Source organism: Neophocaena asiaeorientalis, unplaced genomic scaffold (genome assembly GCF_003031525.2).
Source record: "Neophocaena asiaeorientalis asiaeorientalis breed wild unplaced genomic scaffold, Neophocaena_asiaeorientalis_V1.1 scaffold258, whole genome shotgun sequence".
NCBI classification, from domain to species: Eukaryota; Metazoa; Chordata; class Mammalia; order Artiodactyla; family Phocoenidae; genus Neophocaena; species Neophocaena asiaeorientalis.
Genome location: NW_020172591.1, coordinates 3,516,582 through 3,540,785, shown reverse-complemented (window position 1 = coordinate 3,540,785; position 24,204 = coordinate 3,516,582). Strand labels below are relative to the sequence as shown.

The window sequence follows — 24,204 nt, the reverse complement described above, 5'->3', positions numbered from 1 at the left end:
ACTAAGATCCCACATGCCACAGGGCAACTAAGCCCACGTGCTCTGGAGCCCGCACACCACAACTAGAGAGCTCGCATGCCACAACTAGAGAGAAGCCTGAGCGCCACAACGAAGATCCCGCGCACCGCAACAAAGATCCCACATGCCACAACTAAGACACGATGCAGCCAAATAAATAAATAAATAAATATTTTTAAAAGAAAGATGAAATCTTGCCGTTTGTGACAACATGGATGGACCTTGAGGGTATTACGCTAAGTGAAATAAGTCAGATGGAAAAAGACAAATACCATATGATTTCATTCATATGTAGAATACTGAAAACAAACTTAACTAAGCAAATAAACCAAACCAAACAAAAACAAACACATAGATACAGAGAACAGAGTAGGGGTTACCAGAGAGGAAGGAGCAGGAATGAGGGGGGGAGGAGTAAAACGGGTAAGGGGGATCAATTGTACTGATGAATGGTAACTAAAGTTTGGGTGGTAAACACACTGTAGTGTATACATGAGTAGAAATCTAACGTACACATGTAACTTACATAATGCTATAAACAAATGTTACCTAATAAATTTTTTTTTAAAAAAAAACAGGACTATTTTAAATCCTATCTGAACCTTCTGCATTTTCTTTATACTGTTAAAAATTGACTGAAATAGTTACGTTCTTTTTTCTCACCTAATGTGAACGGATGAGCAAGCATTAGAATTATGCCCAGCTCCCTTGTAAATTTATAGTCCAGGGCTGTGATCAAAGCAGCCACAGAAGAAGACCCCAGACAGACTGTCCAGGCTGCACAACAGCATGTGACTGAATGTCACCAGGTCTCAGGCTGCTGGAAATGATCACATCTTCCTTGCAGGGTTGGTGACAGGATTTAAATTAGAGCACATGAGTAAAGGGCTTAGCACAGGATCTATTACCGTCATTACTATTGCAGTAGATAGCCTTCCTTCTACAGACCCCTGAAATTAGGAAATAAAGCATTTAGCCTACGAGTTAGCAGCATCTTAAAGACACAGAATTTTGAAATGGAAAGCAAGGTTACTCGTCATTTCTAACTCGTCTGGACTCAAAACCAGAAAACATGCCTCAGCGGGCAGCCTCAGCAGCGAGTTTGAGACCAAAAGCCTGAATTCCCAAAAGCCAGCGCCTTCCCTCGCCCAGATGTGTGAGAGGAGTTCCAGCAGTGAGACTGATAGGCAGATAACAGGAGAGAAGCAGGGGGTCAGCACTGACACGTATGGCCAGCCAACCTTAGGTCAGGAGTCAAGCCAACTCACAAGTCCGCCCCGGACTGCACTGCAGGTGGACCTGCCTCACTCTTCCCCAGCCACAGCTTCTGCTCCTATTCATTCACAAAAGGAAAATGGGGCAGGAGACCTGTCTCTCCTCCGCATGCTTCTCCTTATAAACCAAATTTTAAGTTCAAATCTCCAAATTTGCAGAGCTGGAAAAACAGTCAACAGAACAAGACTGAAATTCCCCCTCTGAATCCAGTGACTCCAAGCGGGCAGCTTGCCTTCCATCGTCTGATCGGTGGTTCAGGCTTCTTTGAGAGAAGGGGTTCACTAGTCTTCACTCATACCAGGGGTTCGATGCTTTCCTGCTCTCAAACCTTGGCTCTGCCACTTCCCCACGTAAAATGCACCTTTCTCCCCTACCACATCTTTCCAAATCGAAGCATCTGTAGCAGACTCCAACATGCCCTGCCCACATGGCCTCAGCATAACACGCTGAAGGCAGGTGACTGGAAATACCTAAGATTTCTGGCTTTTTTCTACCTGAGAGGAGGCACGAGGGACATACTGAAAAGTTATTGCCCCCAGAAACAGCTCTCAACCAACGACAGACTGGCACTTGGTGAACAAAACTCCAGCTTCCTCACCCCTCAGTTCAATAATATTCTGGCATGTTCTAGAGGATGAATCCATGGACTCCCAGGGTTTCCTCAGTGGGAATGAGCCCCAGTTGGGCATGTGGGAAATCACCCTTTTTTAGCTCCCTTCCCTTCCACTTGTCGCTCCTCAGCTCCCTAAATGTATTTCCTTGCTACCAGGAGAACCAAAACCAAGAGAGCATCCTTTAAGAAAAACATTAAATCTCATCTTCCCCATAAAACCTTCCAAGACCAAGGCTTCCCAAGTCGCTTCCTATCATGTTTACTATAATTTGTATATATTTTAATCTCTTTTCTCTGCTATGGGCTCTTGGAGAGGAGGGATTCTTTTACACAGCTCTGAATTCCCTGGGTTGCTCAGCACAGTACCTTACACAAACTAGATGCTCAATAAATGTTTGTTGGCTGAATAAAGAATGAATTAACCATGTTAATCAGCACGAAAGCCAGGGTCTTTATTTAATCTAGCTGGAACTACATCAGTGTGGCTGTTTTCTTCTTTCAAAAGCATTGCATGGACTACATTTCATGAGCAAACTACTGTGGGCATATATTTCTTTAAATCAGCATTTTCTAGATATCCATCTTAAATCAAATACCCCCCAAAATCAGAACAAAGATACCATAAATTGGGTGGTTAAACAACAGAAATCTATTTCTCATACTTCTGGAGACTAGAAATCCAAGAACAAGATGCTGGCTGATTCAGTTCCTGGTGAGGACTCTCTTCCTGGCTTGCAGATGGCTGCCTTCTTGCTGTGTCCTCACATGGCAGAGAGAGAGGGAGCAAACTCTCTGGTGTCTATCTTATAATAACACTAATCCTATCAGATCAAGGCTCCACCATATGACCTCATTTAACCTTAATTACCTCCTTGGAGGCTCTATCTCCAAATACAGTCATATTGCAGGTTAAGGCTTAAACATAGGAATTTTAGGGGGAATTCAGTCCACAGCATGGGGCATGCCTTTCCAATTAGCAGACATGTATAAGTACCACACATTATCTTAGTTAGTCCTTACAACAACCTATAGCTTAAAAAGGAAACAAAAGCTTAAGAAGCTAGAATATATCCATACAATGGCATGTTATTCAGCTACAACATAAATGAACCTTGAAAATATTACACTACGTAAAGAAGCCAATCACAAAAGGTCACAAGTTGTATAAATCCATTTACATAAAATGTCCAGAATAAGAAAATTCATAGCAACAGAAAGTAGATGAGTGGTTACCAGAAGCTTGGGGGGAGGGGGTGTGACTGCTATAGGTACAGGGTTTCTTTCTGGGGCAACAAAAATGCTCTGGAATTAGATGGTGGTAATAACTGCACAACTCTGTGAATATAATAAAAACCACTGAAGGGAACACTTTAAAGGAGTGAATTTCATGGTGTGTCAATTGTATCTCAAACTATTACTAAAAAAGAAGTTAAGAAATTTGCCCAAGGTCACACAGCTAGTAAATGACAGCCTCCAGATTCAAACCCAGGTCTGTTTGACTCCAGAACCTATGCTCTCAACCATTATGCAACCCTGATCACAATTATTCCCAATTAACGTTTGCTGAAGACACCAGCAAATTTAACTATAGGTAATATGGCATAATTCCAATCACACATATCAAAGAGACAATCCTCAGACTCCCTGAGGACTTCCAAGGATCAACAATACACATTAAGAATTGCTGGGGACTTCCCTGGCGGTCCAGTGGTTAAGAATCTGTGCTTCCACTGCAGAGGGCACGGGTTGGATCCCTGGAGATCCCACATGCCACGGGGTACAGTCAAAAAAGAAACAGAATTGTTAATCTAGTAGTCCTTTTTAAACCTTACGTAACTTGGAACAATGGTCATTCTAGAGAAAAAACAAAACAAAATTGAAAAGGGGAGTATCCTGAAAGGATGACAAAAGATCTTCTGAAGCCACAACTAGGACTTTTTGGGCTAAAAAAATGTAAACCGAATGCCCATGCTTCCTGCCCTCCAGTGGCGTCCTACCCAAATGCCTCCCCGTGGACAACGGCCCGTCACGGTCTGGCTACATGGCATCCTCTCTGACCTCATCTCCTCAGTCTCCCACCATCCCCTGCCCCCCGCTGCACTCCAGTCACATCAGCCTTGGTCCTTCTTGAACATCCCACATTCTCCTCAGCACTTGCTGTCTCACAGTCCCAGCTGAGTGGAACCTTCTCACCTTCCAGCCTCATGTGGTGTCTCACCTTGGATGATCAGGTCTCAGCTCAATGTCCCTCCTCAGAGAGACCTTCTGGCTTCTGTGACATCTAAACCACACTGGCCACTCCCAGCTGAAGTCTCTTTCCATCACGTAGCCCAGCTATATGTTTTTCAATGCACTCGTCTTTATTTAGTGGTTCACTGTCTGTCTTCCCCTGGAACAAAGCTCCATGAGGGGAGACAGCGAACTTGTCTATTTCACCCCCAGCAGCATCAGCACCTAGAGCAATTGCAGGCATAGAGCAGACGCTCACTCAATATTTGTCGGCTAAATTAAAACACGCACCGCTGCCGTGAGATGCCTCAGCAAGCCAAGGCCTCACTTGTTCAATCCATGAAAGCGCAGACTCAGAAAGTCCTCCTCCCAGGAACTCACAACAGGGTAGTGTTCACAAGCTGGCAGTCCAGCCCTGGCGAGGTCATTAACCACTTAGATTCTGCAGATACCACTTTGATTAGTTTATGTTAACACCTTAATGCTTTCTTTCCTTCACTGAGCTCCTATATCTATCTTACACCTTTTGCCCTTCCCCACCTTAACAATTTAAAATTCTTGTAAATAGTGTGGCAACGACCACCCTTTGGTGGAAATGAGATTCCTCTTTGCTCAGAAGCTCTTTCTCCATGACTGATTTTAAAAATTCTCTTGACTCTTTACGTTCATTCTAATGGAGCAGCCATTGAAATTTAGTGAATCACAGCCATCGAAAGTTATTTAAAGTAGAGACCCACCCTGGCCAATACGTCACACTCTTACCCAATTCCCTTGTCTCCGGAGATCATGTGAGCATTGCACACACACGTTGCGCTCAGAAGGCTCGGGACTCTGAACAGGGGAGACACCATGTGCTTATGGGTCTCATGGTCTCCCTCTCACTGCATTTACTTGTCCCTATAGTGACCTCCATTTTTTCCTGGTCCTCTTGACCTCATCTCCATTCTTACGCAAACTGGATCCTGATAGCAAACTACCCTAGTTATTCACCAGTATTCAAAGAGCTCTGTCTCCACTGCTCTTCCTCTGAGACACCACCAGAAAACGTGAACCAGAAAACATCCACACTACAATCTACCTTCCTCCCCCACACAGTGCAGTGACGGAGTTACTGAGCACTCCAGGTTAAAAAAATAAAATAAAACACCATCAGGTACAATGACACAAAGACCAACACATAACATATGACTTCTAATGAAGATTGCTCGTAAATTCTTTAACATGACGTTGGTGAGCTTCCTCACCCATTTCTCTCCGTGTTAGCCTAAACTTTCATCATTTTCCTCAAGCCCAACCCACCCTCCTTCTCCATCCCAATGGTAGATAATGCTGTCTCCAAGAAGAAAGAAATCTTCAGAGATGCACTGAACTCCATCCCTTCTCCTACAAGCTTATCTCTACCTGCATATGCCCTAATACCTTCATACACGTTAGGAACGAACTCTCTCCTGGTTCAAAACTAAGTTGCCCTTGTGTTCTCGCTCTCACTCCCTTCTATCTTCACCCAGATCTTGCTCCATAAGTTACCTCCTCTCTTCTGTATCTTCATCTCTCACTCTTAACACCTCCATTTGTCAGCATAACACTTGCTCTGTTATCCCTGAAAACCCCTTCCTAGACCCCAATGTCTTCTTCTGGCTACTATGCTAGCTCTCTTTCCTTCCCACCCAAACTTACCCAATGAGCAATGCTGTCTCCAAACCATCTCCTCTCAGTCACTCCCAGCCCACTGTAACCTGGTTTCTGCCCCAAACTTTATGGAAACTGCTGCCTTCAGACCATCAGTGATCACTTAATAGGTAAATACAAAGGCAATCTTTGCCCGTTACCTCACTAGATCATTCTGCTGCATGTGAGGCTATACATCACAACTTTCTGTTTTGAAACTCTCTATTCAGTCATGCTCCTGATTCTCCTCCCACTACTCTGATCACTCATTCTCTGTCCCTTCATTGGCTCCTCTTCCTCTCAACCCGTAACAATCTTCCCAACTTACGCTCTCCTTATTTTACCCACCCTTCCTGAATGAACATGGTCTCATTCACAACCACGTTTGTCATTAACATTCATATGGAAACTACTTTCAACTCTACTATCTCTAGCCCCCACCTCTTCCCTGAGCTTTAGACTGTTATATCCACCTACTGCCTAGACATGGCTTCATGTATGTCCCAAAGCCCCTCAAATCAATTATGTCTACTCTGATTTCACATTCTTTTCTCTTCACCATTTAACCTCTTTTTGCCCTGTGCTGCCCATTTCACCTGGATACCACCTTCCACCCAGCTATGCAGTCAAGGTACCTGTTAACTTTAGCCCTTCTTTCTGCCTTGTCACCCACATCAAAGCAATCCTAATGATTTTTATCAATCGAAGACGCCTTAAAAGCATTCCCTCTCCATGCCTTTTAGCACTTCCTGAGAACAGAACTTCTGTTTATCTGCTTACTTCATTTTTCACAGTCTAGGGGATAATAGCCCAGCACTGAGCGTGACATACAAGATCTTGCATGAGTTGAGCTGTCCCTGGGCCTACCTCTTCTGACTCACCTCCCTCAACCTTGTAATTTACCAAGAAATTCAACAAAAGACTCACGATCCCTTTAACATGCCCCACTGCTACATGGCCCTTCTCCTTAGCACACACTCTCTCCTCTGCCTAGAACACAATTCTCCATTCTCTCTCTCTCTCTCTCTCTCTCTCCCTCTCTCACCCATCCATCCCCATCAATTCCCTTCCTCACTAGCACTTGCCCTCCAAGATTTAGCTCAAGCATCACCTTTCCTAAGATGCCTTTTCACACTCCTCCAGCCTGGAGAGCTTCCTCTCTCTAGTGCTACCATAGCATTCCATGTTTATCTCCAGCACAACCAATTTCACACTGCTCTAAAATTATACGTTTATCTATTAACCTCTCCCAAGTAGATTATAAGCTCCTTAAGGCAAAGACTGCTCATAGTAGGTGCTCAATTTGATTCCTCTGCATGTTAACTATTAGTGGTAAATAATTTTCTGATGTGTCTCCAGACCTCTAAGTACCCTGGATGTCCCCATATGACCCTTTCGCAGGCACAGTGCTGACCCAGCATGGTGAAAAGGAGCTCAACCAATGCTCAGCATACTCAAAGAGGAAAACCTGCAGTATCTTCAACACAGGAAATCCTGAGTTCTGCTGATTCATTCTGACTTAAAGCTGCAATTACACTTGAGTAAGGAGCACCCAAGCTGACCCTGCATCTTTTTTTCTGCCGAGCTCACAGAATTTGGCACACAAGAAATTTAATAGTTGTTCCTTATAGTCTTCTGCAATCTCTCAGATATTGACTGTGGTCACCCACATTATAGTGTCTGATAGCATTACGTGGTATTTTTCTGGCAAAAATGCAGTCTTGGTCAAAATACTGATGAGAGTTTAAAATATTGACTGGAGCTTCTTAAACTAAAGAAAACCATGCAGGAAAGTTCTTTCACCAAAGAAAGGCTCACTGCTGGCTCAATTCGAGGCTGAAGAGCCCTGCTTAAGGCAACAGCTCTTGTTCGTGCTTTGTACAAAGACATCTGTGCAATTGGTTCCAACTTGGGAAATAGCATTTAAATATCAACATAAACACATGCTCGGAGAAAAATCGGGTAAATCTTCATCAGGACCAAAATTTCTAACCAACTGTATTAGAGCAAATTACGAAGCAAAGAACCTTCTCAAAATAGGTATTTGCAAGTCATCATTTTCTTCTGTTCTTCTGTTCTTCACACAGAAGTCGTGTGAATTGCATACTGAAAGGTAAAGTGGAATTTCTAGACTGAAGTCTAACTATACTTGAGTCAGTAATTTATCATGCTTGCTATATATTGTAAAGATTATAGTTAGCACTTAATTAACTAGCATTACTTTAAATATTTGTCCCATTTAAAATCACAATATCTAAGAACTGTATTTGAGATTTTTAACAAATTAAATGTTAAATGCCTCTTCTTTCAGGAATAAAAAGACATTATTATTATTAAAAGAATTAACTTCAGACTTTTATATTTTTCTTTAAGTGCTATATGACGTATAATCAGCTAGAAAATATCAGTTGCTTCAACAACAGACATTACTTTGACTAAAATATTATCATGAAGTAGAGTTTTACTGCACTTACTTCTTAACAGGATCATAACTAAATACTTACTTGTTCAGTGTGAGGTCAAGAATGAATTTGGAGCCGAAGGCTTCAATCTGGAAGCTTGCCTGGGCCAGATGGACAGCCTATGGATTCAAAAAGACAGACAGAACCTTAGCTTACTTTCCTATCTTTAAGGCTGATTATATTGATATCAAGAATGATATTTTATAAGAAGAAAATTTTATGGACTGATTCATTTCTTTATGGATCCTTATGTAACAATTCATTTCTTTAAGAAATCAGGTGCATTGTCATGGCCTTACTTGGAAGACCTAAATATCTGTGCAGCAAGGAACTAATAAAAGTCCTTTAAAAGGGACCCATCGTGACAAAGATTAAGAGCAGATTCAACTGGACTTTCAAAGGGACCGGGATGAATTATGCAAAAGTCTGACTAACTAAAGCTTGATTTCAGCCTATTCTGTGCACAAAGCTAACGGATTCTTTCTGCACACCTAAGTGAAAACTCATGTCAGCGCTCTGCTCTTCATCAGGAATTGGAACTTTCTCTAAATGCTGTATCAGCAGAATGTGCCCATAAAATGGGATAGCACAACCTGTTAACTTCAGCAAGCACTTCAAACCAGGCCCGTCGTGGATAGCGAGAGTTTATATCCCCCTTTGAAAGTCACACTTTTACAAATACTGTCCTCATTGTGATTTAATCCAAATACAAAGATAATCTCATCTAAACATGAATCATAAGTTCTAGGTATTAAAGACTGGTATAGCTCACAGAAGCGTCTTGCATAACGTAAATTAACAAATCAATGAAGTTTTGTTCAAGTATTATCCAAGATAAAACTCTCTTTTGTCACCCAATCAGAAAGAAAAAAAAAAGGACAAGGATACATGCAACACCTACTCCCTACACACACACAAACCTCCTTCCTCCAGACCTCATTCCTAAGGTACAGTGGGTGTCGTGTGTGAAGTGCTACATGCATGGCAACCAGACACTTTCCAGTCCCCCTTCCCTCAATGCCACCCCATGCTCCTCTTTGCCCTTCTCCTCCACTTCGCACTATAGACATCCTACTCCTCCTTCAAGGGCAGCCCGACGCCATTACTTTCCAGGAAGCTTCCTTCACACGCCTGCTGGGAACGAACTCAGGACTTCAGGAGCACTGCATTTGTCCCTCCCTCCACAGTGATGTATGATCGCTTCCCACCCTGGACAGTTTGCTCCACCACTCATACCACAAGGGTCTTGCCAACAGTTGTACATTAACAACCCTTCCCCCAAATACATGAACTTTCAATTAATTAACCAAGTATTTATTGTCAAGACTCTTTTACCATGCTAAACCTATAAAACACTATAAATAAACCATGACTTCTGCTTCTTGTCAAGCATAATTGCTGATCAGATAGTCACTCTGTAATAAATTAATAAGATTAAAAAGAAATTAACATATTACATTTTAAATACAGAGCAATGAGAGAGAAGGCACCTCAATCCCTAATACCACGGGACGCCATGTCTACCCCAAACAACCATGTATCAGTAGAACAGGGTCATCATCCTTGATCTGAGCTTCCTGTATTCAGACAACTCCTTGAGAGAGAAAGAAATTTCTGTCTTGTCAGGTATGGTCTCTGTCATCTGTAGCAGAACCTCTATTTATCTACTATAAATATCACAGAGTCTTTAATCTAAATTCATTCTGTGTCTTAAAGCATTAATTTTTTCATGAAAATTTTTATTTGATGAATAATTTGTACAAGGGGAAATTTTTCATCTCTGGGTCCCAAAAGTTTAAAAAAAAAAAAAAAAAAGAAAAACCTTACTTCCTGAGAATAAGATAGATCCTTAGGCATATTTCTCTTAAGAATATTAAATAGTAGAGAAGAGTTCATTAATGGCACCCTGACCTAAAAGAGGTGATAAATGTACTTCTTTGAGCATCTTTATAAACAAGAATATATTGTGGTAAAAAGAGTAACTACACATAAAACAAAAACCTACACATAAATTATGACTTAGCAAAACAAATGAAGCAAAACTTCCAAATGAATATTCCAAAGAAAAGTGTTTTGATTTCAAATTTAGGCAAATCTCTGTATGCTTGTTATTGATGTAAAGAATCTCCCAGCAAAAGGCTCATTTTACAGCAAATAAGCAATGAGACAAGTACAAACCCCAAGAAAACCCTGTTGCAAAATAACGTAGCCCGGTAGTAACTGCTTACTCCATTTGAAAGAAATTGCTCAGAGTCAGACAATTTGATCATTGTTAAATAAGTTTATACGGAGTCAATGTGACAAGCTTCAGTTTAACAGAATTCAATGAAAGGGCTGGCAAATAATATTAATACTGGGATTTTCCTTTGCTTATTTTATTTACTCCTTCCACACACACGTGTTGAGTCCAACTCTGTGTAGAAAGATGGCTGGGACACAGCCCCACGCTCAAGGAAGCGGCAGCCTCCGGAGAAGCAGGCAGGGCTGCCATCCTCCGTGTGCCTAAGGGGCCACAGGGACCAAGGCTCCAGTGACAAGGTGCGGTTTGAACAAAATTTTTTAAAATGAGTAAGAATCTTCCTGCCAAGAGAAGAAAAGACATTCAGGACCTGGGAGGAAACATCTGTTAAAAACAGAGTAAAAAGGGGGGCTTCCCTGGTGGCGCAGTGGTTGAGAGTCTGCCTGCCGATGCAGGGGACACGGGTTCGTGCCCCGGTCCGGGAAAATCCCACATGCCGCGGAGCATCTGGGCCCGTGAGCCATGGCCACTGAGCCTGCGCGTCCGGAGCCTGTGCTCCGCAACGCAAGAGGCCACAACAGTGAGAGGCCCGCATACCGCAAAAAAAAAAAAAAAAAATAGAGTAAAAAATGAATACGGAAAACAAACTTAAAATTTTTTTTAATGAATATGGCCTGTAGATAAATGGCTTTTGGAGGAAATGTCAAACAATGAATCTGAAAAGGTGGGCAGGAGACTGTGGGGCTTTGTGTGACGTGATCAATGACGTTTCTGCTCACATATACACACATGTGGCCAAGACACAGAGCTTTCCTTTAAATGTCCCCCACTTACTCAGCACAGTGTCTGGCATATGTCGTCATCATCATCATCATCATCATCAATGCCAGCACTATGATTCAAACATATTGACGGATTACTTTCCACAACAGCTGAAACAATTAGTGCAATGTCATCAACAGCATTCTTGTTTCTCCATAGGAAAAAAAAAAAATCTGATTTTGTTACCTTTATCAGGAAGACTGTTTTAACATTTGAATTCACTTTAATGCTGAGAGGCAGCACATTTTCCTATAAAATGATTTAAGATTTCCTTAAACATTCATCTTCCTTGCATAGTTAGCACATGGAATCAGTATATTCATCTAAAATATCTGTATCCATTTTAAGTAATTTCAATCCAGTGATGTATGTTATTTTTCTTACATTCCGTTTCTCTTTCCTTTGCTATACATTCTGCATTTGTACACAGAGTACAGATTCTTCTCTAGACCAAAATAAATACCTGACAAATGCTACTTTTCCCTATCATTCTGTTATTTCTGCTCTGCCCTAGAAATGATTAAAGTGAGTTTTAACTTCTGGTATCTCTGTTATTCTATATCAACTGATCCGTTTTTCTTTAACAAAATACCATGCGTATAGTTTTGATAATTGTCAATTTTAAATATGTTTTCAAATCAGGTAAAATGAGTCCTCATCATTAATGTTTTACAAATCACATTTTTTGAAATGATTTCTTTTTATTTCATATTAACCCATTTCTTCCAAATGGTAGAAAAATTAGAAGAATGGTTAGGATGGGTAGAAAGTTTTTATAATATACAGCCACATCACTTATGGTTTATTAAATATCTTAGAGTTGACTAACTGACCAGCATCACTGAAACCCACTGAAAACACAAAGACTACCTCAAAGAGTATTGCTCTTCTTTTACAAAGAAGGACCTGCACGGCGAGATTTAGGAATGTGTTCAATGATACAAAATCACAGGAATACTTCAGAGAAGAGTTCATGAACCACACGTAAGGTCATAATGGGCTATTTTCTCCACTGGGATATCTGCTAAACAGACTTAAAGATTAACACATGTTTTGACAAGACCTGTCACTGTAATAGCACTGTGGAAGAATGCAGGGTTTTAAAGTCAAAGAGCGTCATTTCACGACAAGAATAAGCACAACCCTGGGCTCAGAATTACCATCCTGAAAGACTGAGAACAGCTGTTGCCTAAGCACTTTGAGATTTTTCTTTTGACTCAGGATCTGGCACAGGGAAATTACAGGAGCTCTATAAACAGAAACAACTGAACTCAACTACATACACAAACCTCCTTCACTGAAGAACAATTTATACATCCTAACAGTGGGATTTTGTTTTCCTGTTTTTTTACCTCATGGTATCATATTAAATAACTTTAGAAGACTTTTAGGGTCCTCACCTAAGATTGGCCTTGCATCTTATCCAGCAATGTTATGCTACTAAGCAATCATAAATGCTCGGTTTGGGTAAGGTACATTCTATAAGCTGAAAGACACAGTTATGTTTTCTTGGGACTTATAGTCTAGAATAGTTAACATTAATATGGACATGAAAACAAGAGAAAAAGATGACTATCTACTTATGGAAATAAAAAGCAGGTATTTCCAGGATATATATGTTTTCATGCAAAAATGAATACATAAGAAGTATTCAATTAGTATTCTTTACTACTTGTAAGGAGTTGTAAATTCTACAGAGTGTGTGCATAACTGAATATGGGAAATGAACAGTTTACACTTTCTCAGAATTCATAAAATATTACAAGACTGAATTTCAGTAGAAAATGAGGAACTTGAATTGAGATGTCTACTATCAATCACAACATCCACTGAGCATGTATTTTACTTTACTATGCTCTACAAGGTACATGGTTTGGGTAACAGAGGAAAATTTAGAAGAAGTTTCCCTGCCCTTAAGATGTACTCAGTTTAGTTAGGGAGACACTCATTTAAGTAACAAAGGAAACATATCCAGAGTGGCATAGCAATAAGACAAGAAAATGCTTTACAAACGGAGAGCAGAAGATCTGGAAGGTATCAAGCAAGGCTGAGCAGACACCAGGAGGATGATATAAGCTCTGCTTCCTAAAGAGGAGAGCTATGGGCTTCTAGGAAAGAAGGTGCTTGAGAGAGAAAAATGCTATAATTAGAGTTAGAAGCCAGATTAATAAAACTGTCTTCTCTGCCAGAAGGGATCATGGAAAACATAAAACAAGTAAACAGTTGATTACTAATGAGACTGTAGGTAAATTTTTTCTTTTCCTTTTTTTTTTTTTTTTTTTTGGCTGCATTGGGTCTTTGTTGCTGTGCGCAGGCTTTCTCTAGTTGCAGCTAGCGGGGGCTACTCTTTGTTGCAGTGCACAGGCTTCTCATTGCGGGGGCTACTCTTCATTGAGGAGCACGGGCTCTAGGCACATGGGCTTCAGTAGTTGTGGCATGTGGGCTAAGTAGTTGTGGCTCGCAGGCTCTAGAGCGTAGGCTCAGCAGTTGTGGCGCACTGGCTTAGTTGCTCCGCAGCATGTGGGATCTTCCCAGACCAGGGATCTAAGCCCTGTCCCCCGCATTGGCAGGTGGATTCTTAACCACTGCACCACCAGGGAAGTCCCTTTTTTTTTTTGGCAATCACTTTGGGAAATAAGGTTCCCTAATATATTTATCACAGAAAGATATGCAAAATATTAATCTGTTCATCAAGTAATTATTATATTCATCACATTATAAAGTACATCTTAATGCAGAAAAAATTTTCTTTCTTATTTTTGTCAGAAAAATCAGAGAATTTTCCCCACTTAACCAAATTTGGCCCACATAATTAGAAGGAAATCACAGAACTACGGAGTCACAGATGTTAAAATTTCAAGGTGCCATTCTGCCATGGAGGATGCATTTTAATCTTTTTACATCATCAGAGTTAATTGGAGGAAATGCGGAACAATATTGGCTCACAGACAGGGAGCTGGAAGCGGGTTGCACCTGGGCAGAATATATTTCTAAATTTTGCCTGAATTTTCCATGTGAAGAGGCTGAGACAAAAGAGGGGAAATGATCAGGACAGTCTCATGGCTGGTGAGTAGAAGAATGAGCTGGAGCCCGGGGAAAGGTCTCCTGGTTTAGTTTTCTTTCCAGCATTGCCTCCTTAGAAAGTGCACAATGACAGTGAGGGTCCTCTATATAAGAAGTCAGGAGAGTGTATTGTACACTTTAAAAGATTCTCATTAAAACGATGAAATACACAATGTTTTTACTTAAAGAAAGAAAAATATGTCCATATATATGGGAAGTCCCTTTTCTTGTTTTTATTTCCCTCATTGCTATGATAATATTGTTTATTCTATGTTCATTAAAATATCAAACATATATGGTGTGTGTGTCTGTGTGTGTACACGTGTATAAACTATAACATTTTCAGGAAAATTTTTTCCCTCCCTTTATCTTTTTGCTCATGGTTTTTTCCCCTACTCTCAATGATTTTTCAATAGATCTAGATCCTTCAAGAGTTTCCACCCTTTTTTCTTCAAATACAGTGGGAAAAGTTCATAGAATTTCAAAGACCTTCTTCTTTTGAGTTCCAGGACATTTTACGGTATTTCAGAGAAGACATCTTCGGAAATTTCCCCAACTAAGAAGGAAGGAAGAGAACCAGCTAATCAGATACTAGAAGCATGCTTTGTTGTAACGGGTTGAGTTGCTGAAGAAAGAACGGATTGAGTTCCTTCACCAGGGAGTCTTGCATCAATCTTGGTTGCACAGTATGTTTTTCTCTACATAGAAAAACAGGAGACACAGAATCCTGCCAAGTTTAAAATAAAATCAGTTTGAGGAAAATACATCACTTTCTTAAGGATATCTGTATATGCATAACTGAATCACTTTGCTGTACACCTGAAGCTAACACAACATTGTAAATCAACTATATGCCAATATTAAAAAAAAGAAGTGAGAAAGGAGCAAAATGTAAAAGAAAATGTCAAGCAATCTCACTATCAACAGATTTTCTCATAAGTCTTATAAAATCACAACTTGAGAACTGAACTGATCTAATATTCTATTGAATAAAGCCGTGTAACTGAGATTTATAAGCAAAAATAAATGAGAAAACATGTTACTTTCTTTGCTCATACAGGCTTTTCTGTACATGAGCAATCTGGGTCTATCCCACAGCTAGAGAAACATAAAAGTCCAGCTTGTGGATCTTTTTTCTGTGTAATGCCAAAACTCAAATATGGGAATATGTTTTAGGAGTCTTAAAGAGCAAAAGAAAATATCAACAGGACATTTAAAATTATAATCTAGTTCTAATCCCTTATTCTAAGTTTGCACATTGGTGATCACCAATGTGATCAAGACTCATATATAATAAAAATAATGCCCTATATTTCTTGTGTTTTATCTCAATTATCTAGAATAACATAAAGCTAATAGGGCAGACTTTTTTATTATCCTCTTATAGAAGAAAAACATTTTTAAAAGGCACAGAGGGGTTAAATGATATTTTTATACAAGGTCACACATCAAAGAAAGAAAGACGAGGTTCAGTGAGAAAAAGTGCCAAGTTCATGCCAGAAGTCCTTAAACCTCCAAACCTCAGTGTTTCCTGGTCATTAAAATATAAATAATAATAGCTTACCAACAGGATGTATGTGATGATTAAATTATATAACAACGTAACAAAAAGTTCCTAGAAAAAGTTGGCCACATAGAAAGAGATCAATAATTTAGAAAGGAGTGGGTAAAGTAAAAGGAGGAAGAGAAAAACAGAAGAAGAAAACTATATTAACGTTTTGGAAAGGTTATCAGTCAAGCTCTACCTTAAAAACTCCCTCCCAATATAGCTGGGCACCTCCTAGAAAATCCAATGCGCATTTAGACTCTGCAAAATTTGCAAATTTTATATTTGCATTGCTAAATACCATTAGGTATTATGCTTTGACCTTGTTCAAGTTGCCGTGTCTTTAAAATAATATGGATCATTTTCCTGAGACGTGGAACAGCTGCAAATGTTACATGAAGGCAATTTTGCAAATTAATTTGTTCAATGTTCTTCCCAAGATGCATTTAAATAGGTAGCTCGTGGGAGAGAATATCATCAGTTTACTTCTAGCATGTTCCATTTCACAGGATTAACAAACTTGCATTGGTTTGGTTAACCCATTAACAAACTTGTATTGAATCCCTACCTTGGGTGAGATACGGTGGCAGATATACAGATATAGAAGAATTAGTATTTAGATCAAAAAGTTTATAATCTGGTTAGGGAAATGAAATGAGAAACCAAAAAGAAATATAATACTTCAATTAAATAATAATAGTAAATATTATTTGTAAAGATGTCACGTATTATTTAACCATGATTGACTACTCAATTTAATAGGAACGAGTGTACGGTATGGGTAGCAAGTACATTTAAATATGAGGGATGAGAATGCTGAGGGCTAGAGAGAGCTCAGAAAAGCTTGCTGGAGAGGTCTTTCTCAGCATTTAAAGAGAGAATTCAGATAGCTCTAGGGCTGAATTAATAGGATGAAATTTCAAAGTGTTTCCAAGTGTTTGCTAACAAATAGAGACTTAAGAAACATGCCTTTAAAGTAAAAGACAGGAAGTCTTCCACTCTGGAGAGTTAAACTGTAGTTTGGATTGTAGAATTTAATTGTGAGAATTAACACATGGTAACTTATTACAAAATAAGCATTCCACGAGGTCAGTGAGTCATGTGAACACATACAAGTCCAACAAATACTAAGGTATTTTGTTAATTAATCTATCTTTTAACCTGAAACTAGGAAGCTGAAGTCCTAGCCTAGATGGATATTACAGAAACAACACCAAAACATCAGCAAAGCAGAGTCTTCTCACAGGTCACAGCAGATCAGCATCTCCCAGTGTAGGAAGCAGGTCACTGTACGACCTTGTTCTCTGTGCCAGCCTAGCCAAGAAAGATAGAAAGTCTGCTCTGAAAGAAATCAAGCCAACATTCAATTATCCAATCTGATAATACAGAAAAAAAAGGATAGCAGGTTGAATTCTGATTTCTGACCAAATCTTTTACAAGAGCTCTTTTCTAAATAAACCAGTTTTAAAGAGAATCCAATTTCATCTTCCTCCCTTTTCTTACCTACCCCTCAGTTTGAAGTGCTCCAAAGTCTGATACAGACAAAAGATAGACACTGAAGAGAAAGAGAGAAAATAGGCATTGATAATCCAAACAGATAGTCCAGTGAATAAATCATGAGTTCTCTCTACTGAAAGTGTATTTGTAAAATTCCTCATGACCAGCCAAAGAAGAGAAGCTACATCTAATGTTATTGAGGGTCGGGGAGGGAGTCCCACTAAGATCTTCCTTAGTGATCACTCGGCAACCCAGGAGAACTTTGTAACAATACACTTTCACGATAAACCATCTTTGGACATTTATACCAACTGTCTTCTATACATTCACCCTCAGCGATTAACGTTGGCTGGATATTAAACTGACAATGCCAACTCAAGAGAGAGATGAAATCAAGCCTTCAGAGCTCTTGCTATTTGAAAATGAGTAAATCATTACAAGTATCACTAGAGCTATATTATTTGGCTTTCATATATTTTCTGAAAGATGAGTAAAAATACAATTCTGACAACAGTTACCATGGAAGCAGTTTCTTTCTGCTGTCTTTCCTGAATAGTAACATTTAATTTGATGCATTAATCTAGTAGCTGAGGTGTGATTCACCTTGTTCTTTTTCCTCATCGGTTTCTACATCACCAAACTGTGCATCTCCAAGGAGTGCATCTCTCACTGCTGACACTTTCATCATAAGCAAGAACAAATTCTGTCTTTCTAGCCAGAATTATTGAACACCCACTAAATAATTTAAATAAAAGAACAGAAGTAGGGTATAAGGTTTGGAAAACAAAAAACATCAAGCTCCATGCTTAATGGCTTTGACTCATTACCCGACAGGTTTTTTTTAATTTGCTTATATAACCTTAATACTTTCCTGAAAGGAAAAAGCCTTTGAGAGGCAGCTGTCCATGATGAGCCCTACTTTCTTGGCCTGTCTACTCTGGTCCTTGGAATGCTACGTACAATAGCCCAGTGGACTCAAGTCAACTCAAATATCTATGTAGAGCAAAAGAAGGTTCTTTCACTTGGATCTTTATGATGACCACATACAGATTAGTTAAGAATGAATGAGTCGGGCTTCCTTGGTGGCGCAGTGGTTGAGAGTCCGCCTGCCGATGCAGGGGACACGGGTTCGTGCCCCGGTGTGGGAAGATCCCACATGCCGCAGAGCGACTGGGCCCGTGAGCCATGGCCGCTGAGCCTGCGCGTCCGGAGCCTGTGCTCCGCAATGGGAGAGGCCACAACAGGGAGAGGCCCGCGTATCACAAAAAAAAAAAAAAAAAAAAAAAAAAAGAATGAATGAGTCTAAAATACAGAATGAGAACTATGATACAGTAATTACACAGTCCACTTAAGCATTGTTACATACAGCAAACCATAAATGACATAGAGTAAATTCAAATATAAATTTCCAGATCTCCCTCATTAAAAAACAACTGGAAATGTATAACCAAGGGAGGTTAAGCAGACCTGTCCAGGCTAGATCTCTCTTCTCTTGAGTTACCTTGATTCTATTGACCTTCACTGGTGGAACCAACACTGTTCTTGCCCAGAACTGATTTGTATTGGGATCTCTAGACCAGCTCTGTTATTTCTATTTGAAGAAATGTTTCAGGCTCTGCTTATGAATTCATGGTAAATACATAGCTGTTTGACAACAGTATTCCTAAGAGGTCTCTGCTTCCCTTAACTACCCTCTGCAAGATGTGGGTCACAAGTTCTGTGTCACTGGAGTGGAAACTCCTTTTGTCCACAGGAACCCAGCTCTGTCTACATCTATGGATTAGAAAGAGTTCTGTGTTTTCTGTGTCTGGCTCTGTCCTTTGCTCTGATCTTAGTTATGACCATGGATCGGTTGCATTCTGCCCTTTTGGATGCAAAGAGTAACTTTCAAACTGGGGGCCATGCCAAAAATGGATTTTCCCATTTTACAAAATTTTCCCATTTTACAAAATGCAGGTGCTATTAGGCTTCCTAAGTCACACCATTAAAGTGTGTTCCCGGATATAGAGGCTCACAACTGTCATGTAACACAATTTTACTCAAAACAAATATCATGTACACTACGCATACCTTACTCAAAGTTAGATGTGGAAAAGCTAATATTGATGTGATCTCATTTTTTCTAACATGTTAGGAAAATGTTAGAAAAATTCTTCCATAGAATTCTTCAAAATGCCAACTGCACAGCCTGTAGTCACATTTTTTAAACTAGCATTTAGAATACTGACTGCTATGCAGAATATCCTGATTATTTTAGTAAGCAAATGATAGATCTCACTATGTCTACAGAATGTTTTAGGTTCATTAAAGCTCATTTTTATTTCCAAATGAGAACCTATAATAAGATGGAACCTTGAAGACATACAAAAATAAAAATAGTACTTCGAAATACATCTACTTCCTCAGGTTATATGCGACCTCATTGGCTACTACATCACATATGAAATCATTTACTCATTCAACAAATAATTATTGTGTCTACCATGTTTCAAGCTGAAGCTTTGGTCTTCTGGAGTTTGCATTTTAGTATGTATTGAGGGGCCGTGGGGAGAAATAGAATCAACAAATAAATTTAAAGCAAGTTGGATGGTGATAAATGCTGTAGGTAAAAGGAATAAAGTAAGTAAGAGGCAAAAGGAGTGTATAGTATAAAGAGGTGATAATATTAAATAGAGTGGACAGAGAAGAACTCTTTGAAAAGGTGACATTTGAGCAAAGATTGGGAGGTGAAGGAACAAGCCACATGGATATCTGGGGAAAGAGAATTCCTGGCAGAGGGAACAGTGGTTGCAAAAGTTGTGAGGCAGGAGCATACTTGGTATGTTAATGAATTGCAAGAAGGCCAGTTTGGGTCAAGTGGAGTTAGTCAAGGGGAGTGTCATAGGCACTGAAGTTAGGGAAGCAACAGGGGGTCAAATGTATAGGACCTTATAGGCCACTGTAAGAACTCTGCCTTTTACTCTTCATGAAATAGGAAGTCACTGAGGTTTTTGAGCTGAAGAGTGACATATCTGCCTTCCATTTTTCAAAGTTCACTCAGGCTGTTGCGTTGACAATAGACTAAAGATGAGGGACCAAGGGAGAAAGCAGAAAGTCCAGTTAAGAGGCTGTTGCAATAATCCAAGCAGGAGTTGATGGTGGGTTGGACTTCGGTAGTAACAGTGGAATTGATGAGAAGTGGTCAGATTCTGGGTAGACAGTGAAAGCAGAGTCAACAGAGTTGCTAACAGATCAGTTATTGGTTATGAATGAAATAAGGGGACCAAGGAAATCGCCAGAATTTTTAGCCTAAATAACCAGAAGGAGTGAGCAATGTATTTGGATGGGGAACATGGCAGGAGGAAAAAGTGGCAGTGGGAAACCAGAACTTCTGTTTTAAATCTATTAAGTTTGATATTCACATTATATATCCAAGTAGATATGTGGATTTTGCAGTTAGATATAAGCATATAGATATATCTTTTCATTAGCATTTACTGACTGACGATTAAATAAATGATTGAGCATATGAATGAATGAATGAATGCTGGGGATACAAAAAAATTCCAGTAAAAGAACTAACGAGGAAAGTATCATTCAGCAGATAACTTATTGTCTGAAATAACTTGGGCTTAAATAAGAAAGCTAAGATAACTGGGGAGAAAGGGGGCGGGAGAGAAGGGGACTATAGACGTCAGTACAAAGCAACCCACTCACTGGGTTTTACAATAACATTTTCTACTAAAACAATATCACTTTGCAACCCAAGAGGTATAATATGCACTACAAATTTCTCCAAAAGAATTCAAGTCTGGGGGGCGCCTTCAAGATGACGGAGGAGTAAAACGTGGAGATCACCTTCCTCCCCACAAATACATCAGAAATACATCTACATGTGGAACAACTCCTACAAAACACCTACTGAACTCTGGCAGAAGACCTCAGACTTCCCAAAGGCAAGAAACTCCCCCATGTACCTGGGTAGGGCAAAAGAAAAAAGGAAAAACAGAGACAAAAGAATAGGTACAGGACCTGAGCCTCTGGGAGGGAGCTGTGAAGGAGGAAAAGTTTCTACACACTAGGAAGGCCCTTCGTTGGTGGAGACTGTGGGTGGCGGAGGGGGGAAGCTTCAGAGCCACGGAGGAGAGCGCAGCAACATGGGTGCAGAGCGCAAAGTGGAGAGATTCCCACACAGAGGATCGGTGCCGACCAGCACTCACCAGCCCTAAAGGCTTGTCTGCTCACCCGCCGGGGCAGGCGGGGGCTGGGAGCTGAGGCTCGGGCTTCGGTAGGATCCCAGGGAGAGGACTGGGGTTGGCGGCGTGAACACAGCCCGAAGGGGCTAGTGCACGACAGCTAGCCAGGAAGGAGTCCAGAAAAAAGTCTGGAGCTGCCTAAGAGTCAAGAGACCATTTTTTCGGGGTGCACGAGGAGAAGGGATTCAGAGCACCGTCTAAACGAGCTCCAGAGACAGGCACGAGCCGCGGCTACCAGCGCGGACCCCAGAGACAGGCATGAGACACTAAGGCTGCTGCTGCAGCCACCAAGAAGTCTGTGTGCGAGCACAGGTCACTATCCACACCTCCCCTCCCGGGCGCCTGTGCAGCCCACACTGCCAGGGTCCCGTGATCCAGGGACAACTTCCCCAGGAGAACCCACGGCATGCCTCAGACTGTTGCAACGTCACATCAGCCTGTGTCACCGCAGGTTCGCCCTGCATTCCATGCAGCCCACACTGCCAGGGTCCCGTGATCCAGGGACAACTTCCCCAGGAGAACCCACGGCATGCCTCAGACTGTTGCAACGTCACATCAGCCTCTGTCACCGCAGGTTCGCCCTGCATTCCGTACCCCTCCCTCCCCCGTGGCCTGAGTGAGCCAGAGCCCCCTAATCAGCTTCTCCTTTAACCCAGTCCTGTCTGGTCAGGGAACAGACACCCTCAGGTGACCTACACACAGAAGCAGGGCCAAATCCAAAGCTGAACCCCAGGAGCTATGCGAACAAAGAAGAGAAAGGGAAATCTCTCCCAGTAGCATTAGGAGCAGTGGATTAAATCTCCACAATCCACTTGATGTACCTGCATCTGTGGAATAAATAAATAGACAAAGAATCATCCCAAAATTGAGGCAGTGGACTTTGGGATCAACTGTAGACTGGGGATTTGCTTTCTGCATCTAATTTGTTTCTGGTTTTATGTTTATCTTAGTTTAGTATTTAGAGCTTATTATCATTGGTAGATTTGTTCATTGATTTGGTTGCTCTCCTCCTTTTTTAATTTGTTATATACATTTTTTTTCCTTTTTTTCCTTTTGCTCTTTTTGTGGGTGTGTATCTGTATCCTTCTTTGTATGATTTTTCTGTATAGCTTTGCTTTTGCCATTTGTCCTAGGGTTCTGACTGTCTGTTTTTGGTTTCTGTTTTTTGGTTTTGGGGTTTTTTAAGTATAGTTTTTAGCACTTGTTATCATTGGAGGATTTATTTTTTGGTTTGGTTGCTCTCTTGTTTCTTTCTCTTTTTTTTATTACCCTTTTTATTTTTTATTTTTAAAATTTTTTTTATTTTAATAACTTTATTTTATATTCTTTATTTCTTTCTTTTTTTTCTCCCTTTTCTTCTGAGCCATGTGGCTGACAGGGTCTTGGTGCTCTGGCCAGTGTCAGGCCTGAGCCTCTGAGGTGGGACAGCCAAGTTCAGGACATTGGTCCACCAGAGACCTCCTGGCCCCATGTAACATCAAATGCAAAAGCTCTCCCAGAGATGTCCATCTCCATGCTAAGACCCAGCTCCACTCAATGACCAGCAAGCTACAGTGCTAGACACCCTATAGCAAACAACTAGCAAGACAGGAACACAAACCCACCCATTAGCAGAGAGGCTGCCTAAAATCATAATAAGTCCACAGACACCCCAAAACACACCACCAGATGTGGACCTGCCCACCAGAAAGACAAGATCCAGCCTCATCCACCAGAACACAGGCACCAGTCCCCTCCATCAGGAAGCCTACACAACCCACTGAACCAACCTTACCCACTGGGAGCAGACACCAAAAACACCGGGAACTACGAACTTGCAGCTTGCAAAACGGAGACCCCAAAAAACGGTAAGTTAGGCAAAATGAGAAGACAGAAATACACAACAGATGAAGGAGCAAGGTAAAAACCCACCAGACCAAACAAATGAAGAGGAAACAGGCAGTCAACCTGAAAAACAATTCGGAGTAATGACAGTAAAGATGATCCAAAATCTTGGAAATAGAATGGAGAAAATACAAGAAACATCTAACAAGGACCTAGAAGAACTAAAGAGCAAACAAACAATGATGAACGACACAGTAAATGAAATTAAAAATTCTCTAGAAGGAATCAACAGCAGAATAACTGAGGCAGAAGAATGCATAAGTGACCTGGAAGATAAAATTGCCCAGAGATAAACCCACGCACATATGGTCACCTTATCTTTGATAAAGGAGGTAAGAATATACAATGGAGAAAAGACAGCCTCTTCAATAAGTGGCTCTGGGAAAACTGGACAGCTACATGTAAAAGAATGAAATTAGAACACTCCCTAACACCATTCACAACAATAAACTCAAAATGGATTAAAGACCTAAATGTAAGTACAAACACTATAATACTCTTAGAGGAAAACACAGGCAGAATGCTCTATGACATAAATCACAGCAAGATCCTTTTGGACCCACCTCCTAGGGAAATGGAAATAAAAACAAAAATGAACAAATGGGACCTAATGAAACTTCAAAGCTTTTGCACAGCAAAGGAAACCATAAACA

General features: G+C 40.5%; 1 protein-coding gene across 1 annotated transcript in view; it reads right to left on the bottom strand.

The window, feature by feature from the left end:
- The window catches only part of ADAM23 (ADAM metallopeptidase domain 23), a 158,470-nt gene that overhangs the window by 108,409 nt on the left and 25,857 nt on the right, over positions 1-24,204 (bottom strand). Inside the window, exon 4 of the mRNA XM_024738353.1 lies at positions 8,308-8,384. Coding sequence (XP_024594121.1) covers positions 8,308-8,384 — 77 coding nt within the window. The remainder of the gene's footprint in view (positions 1-8,307; positions 8,385-24,204) is intronic.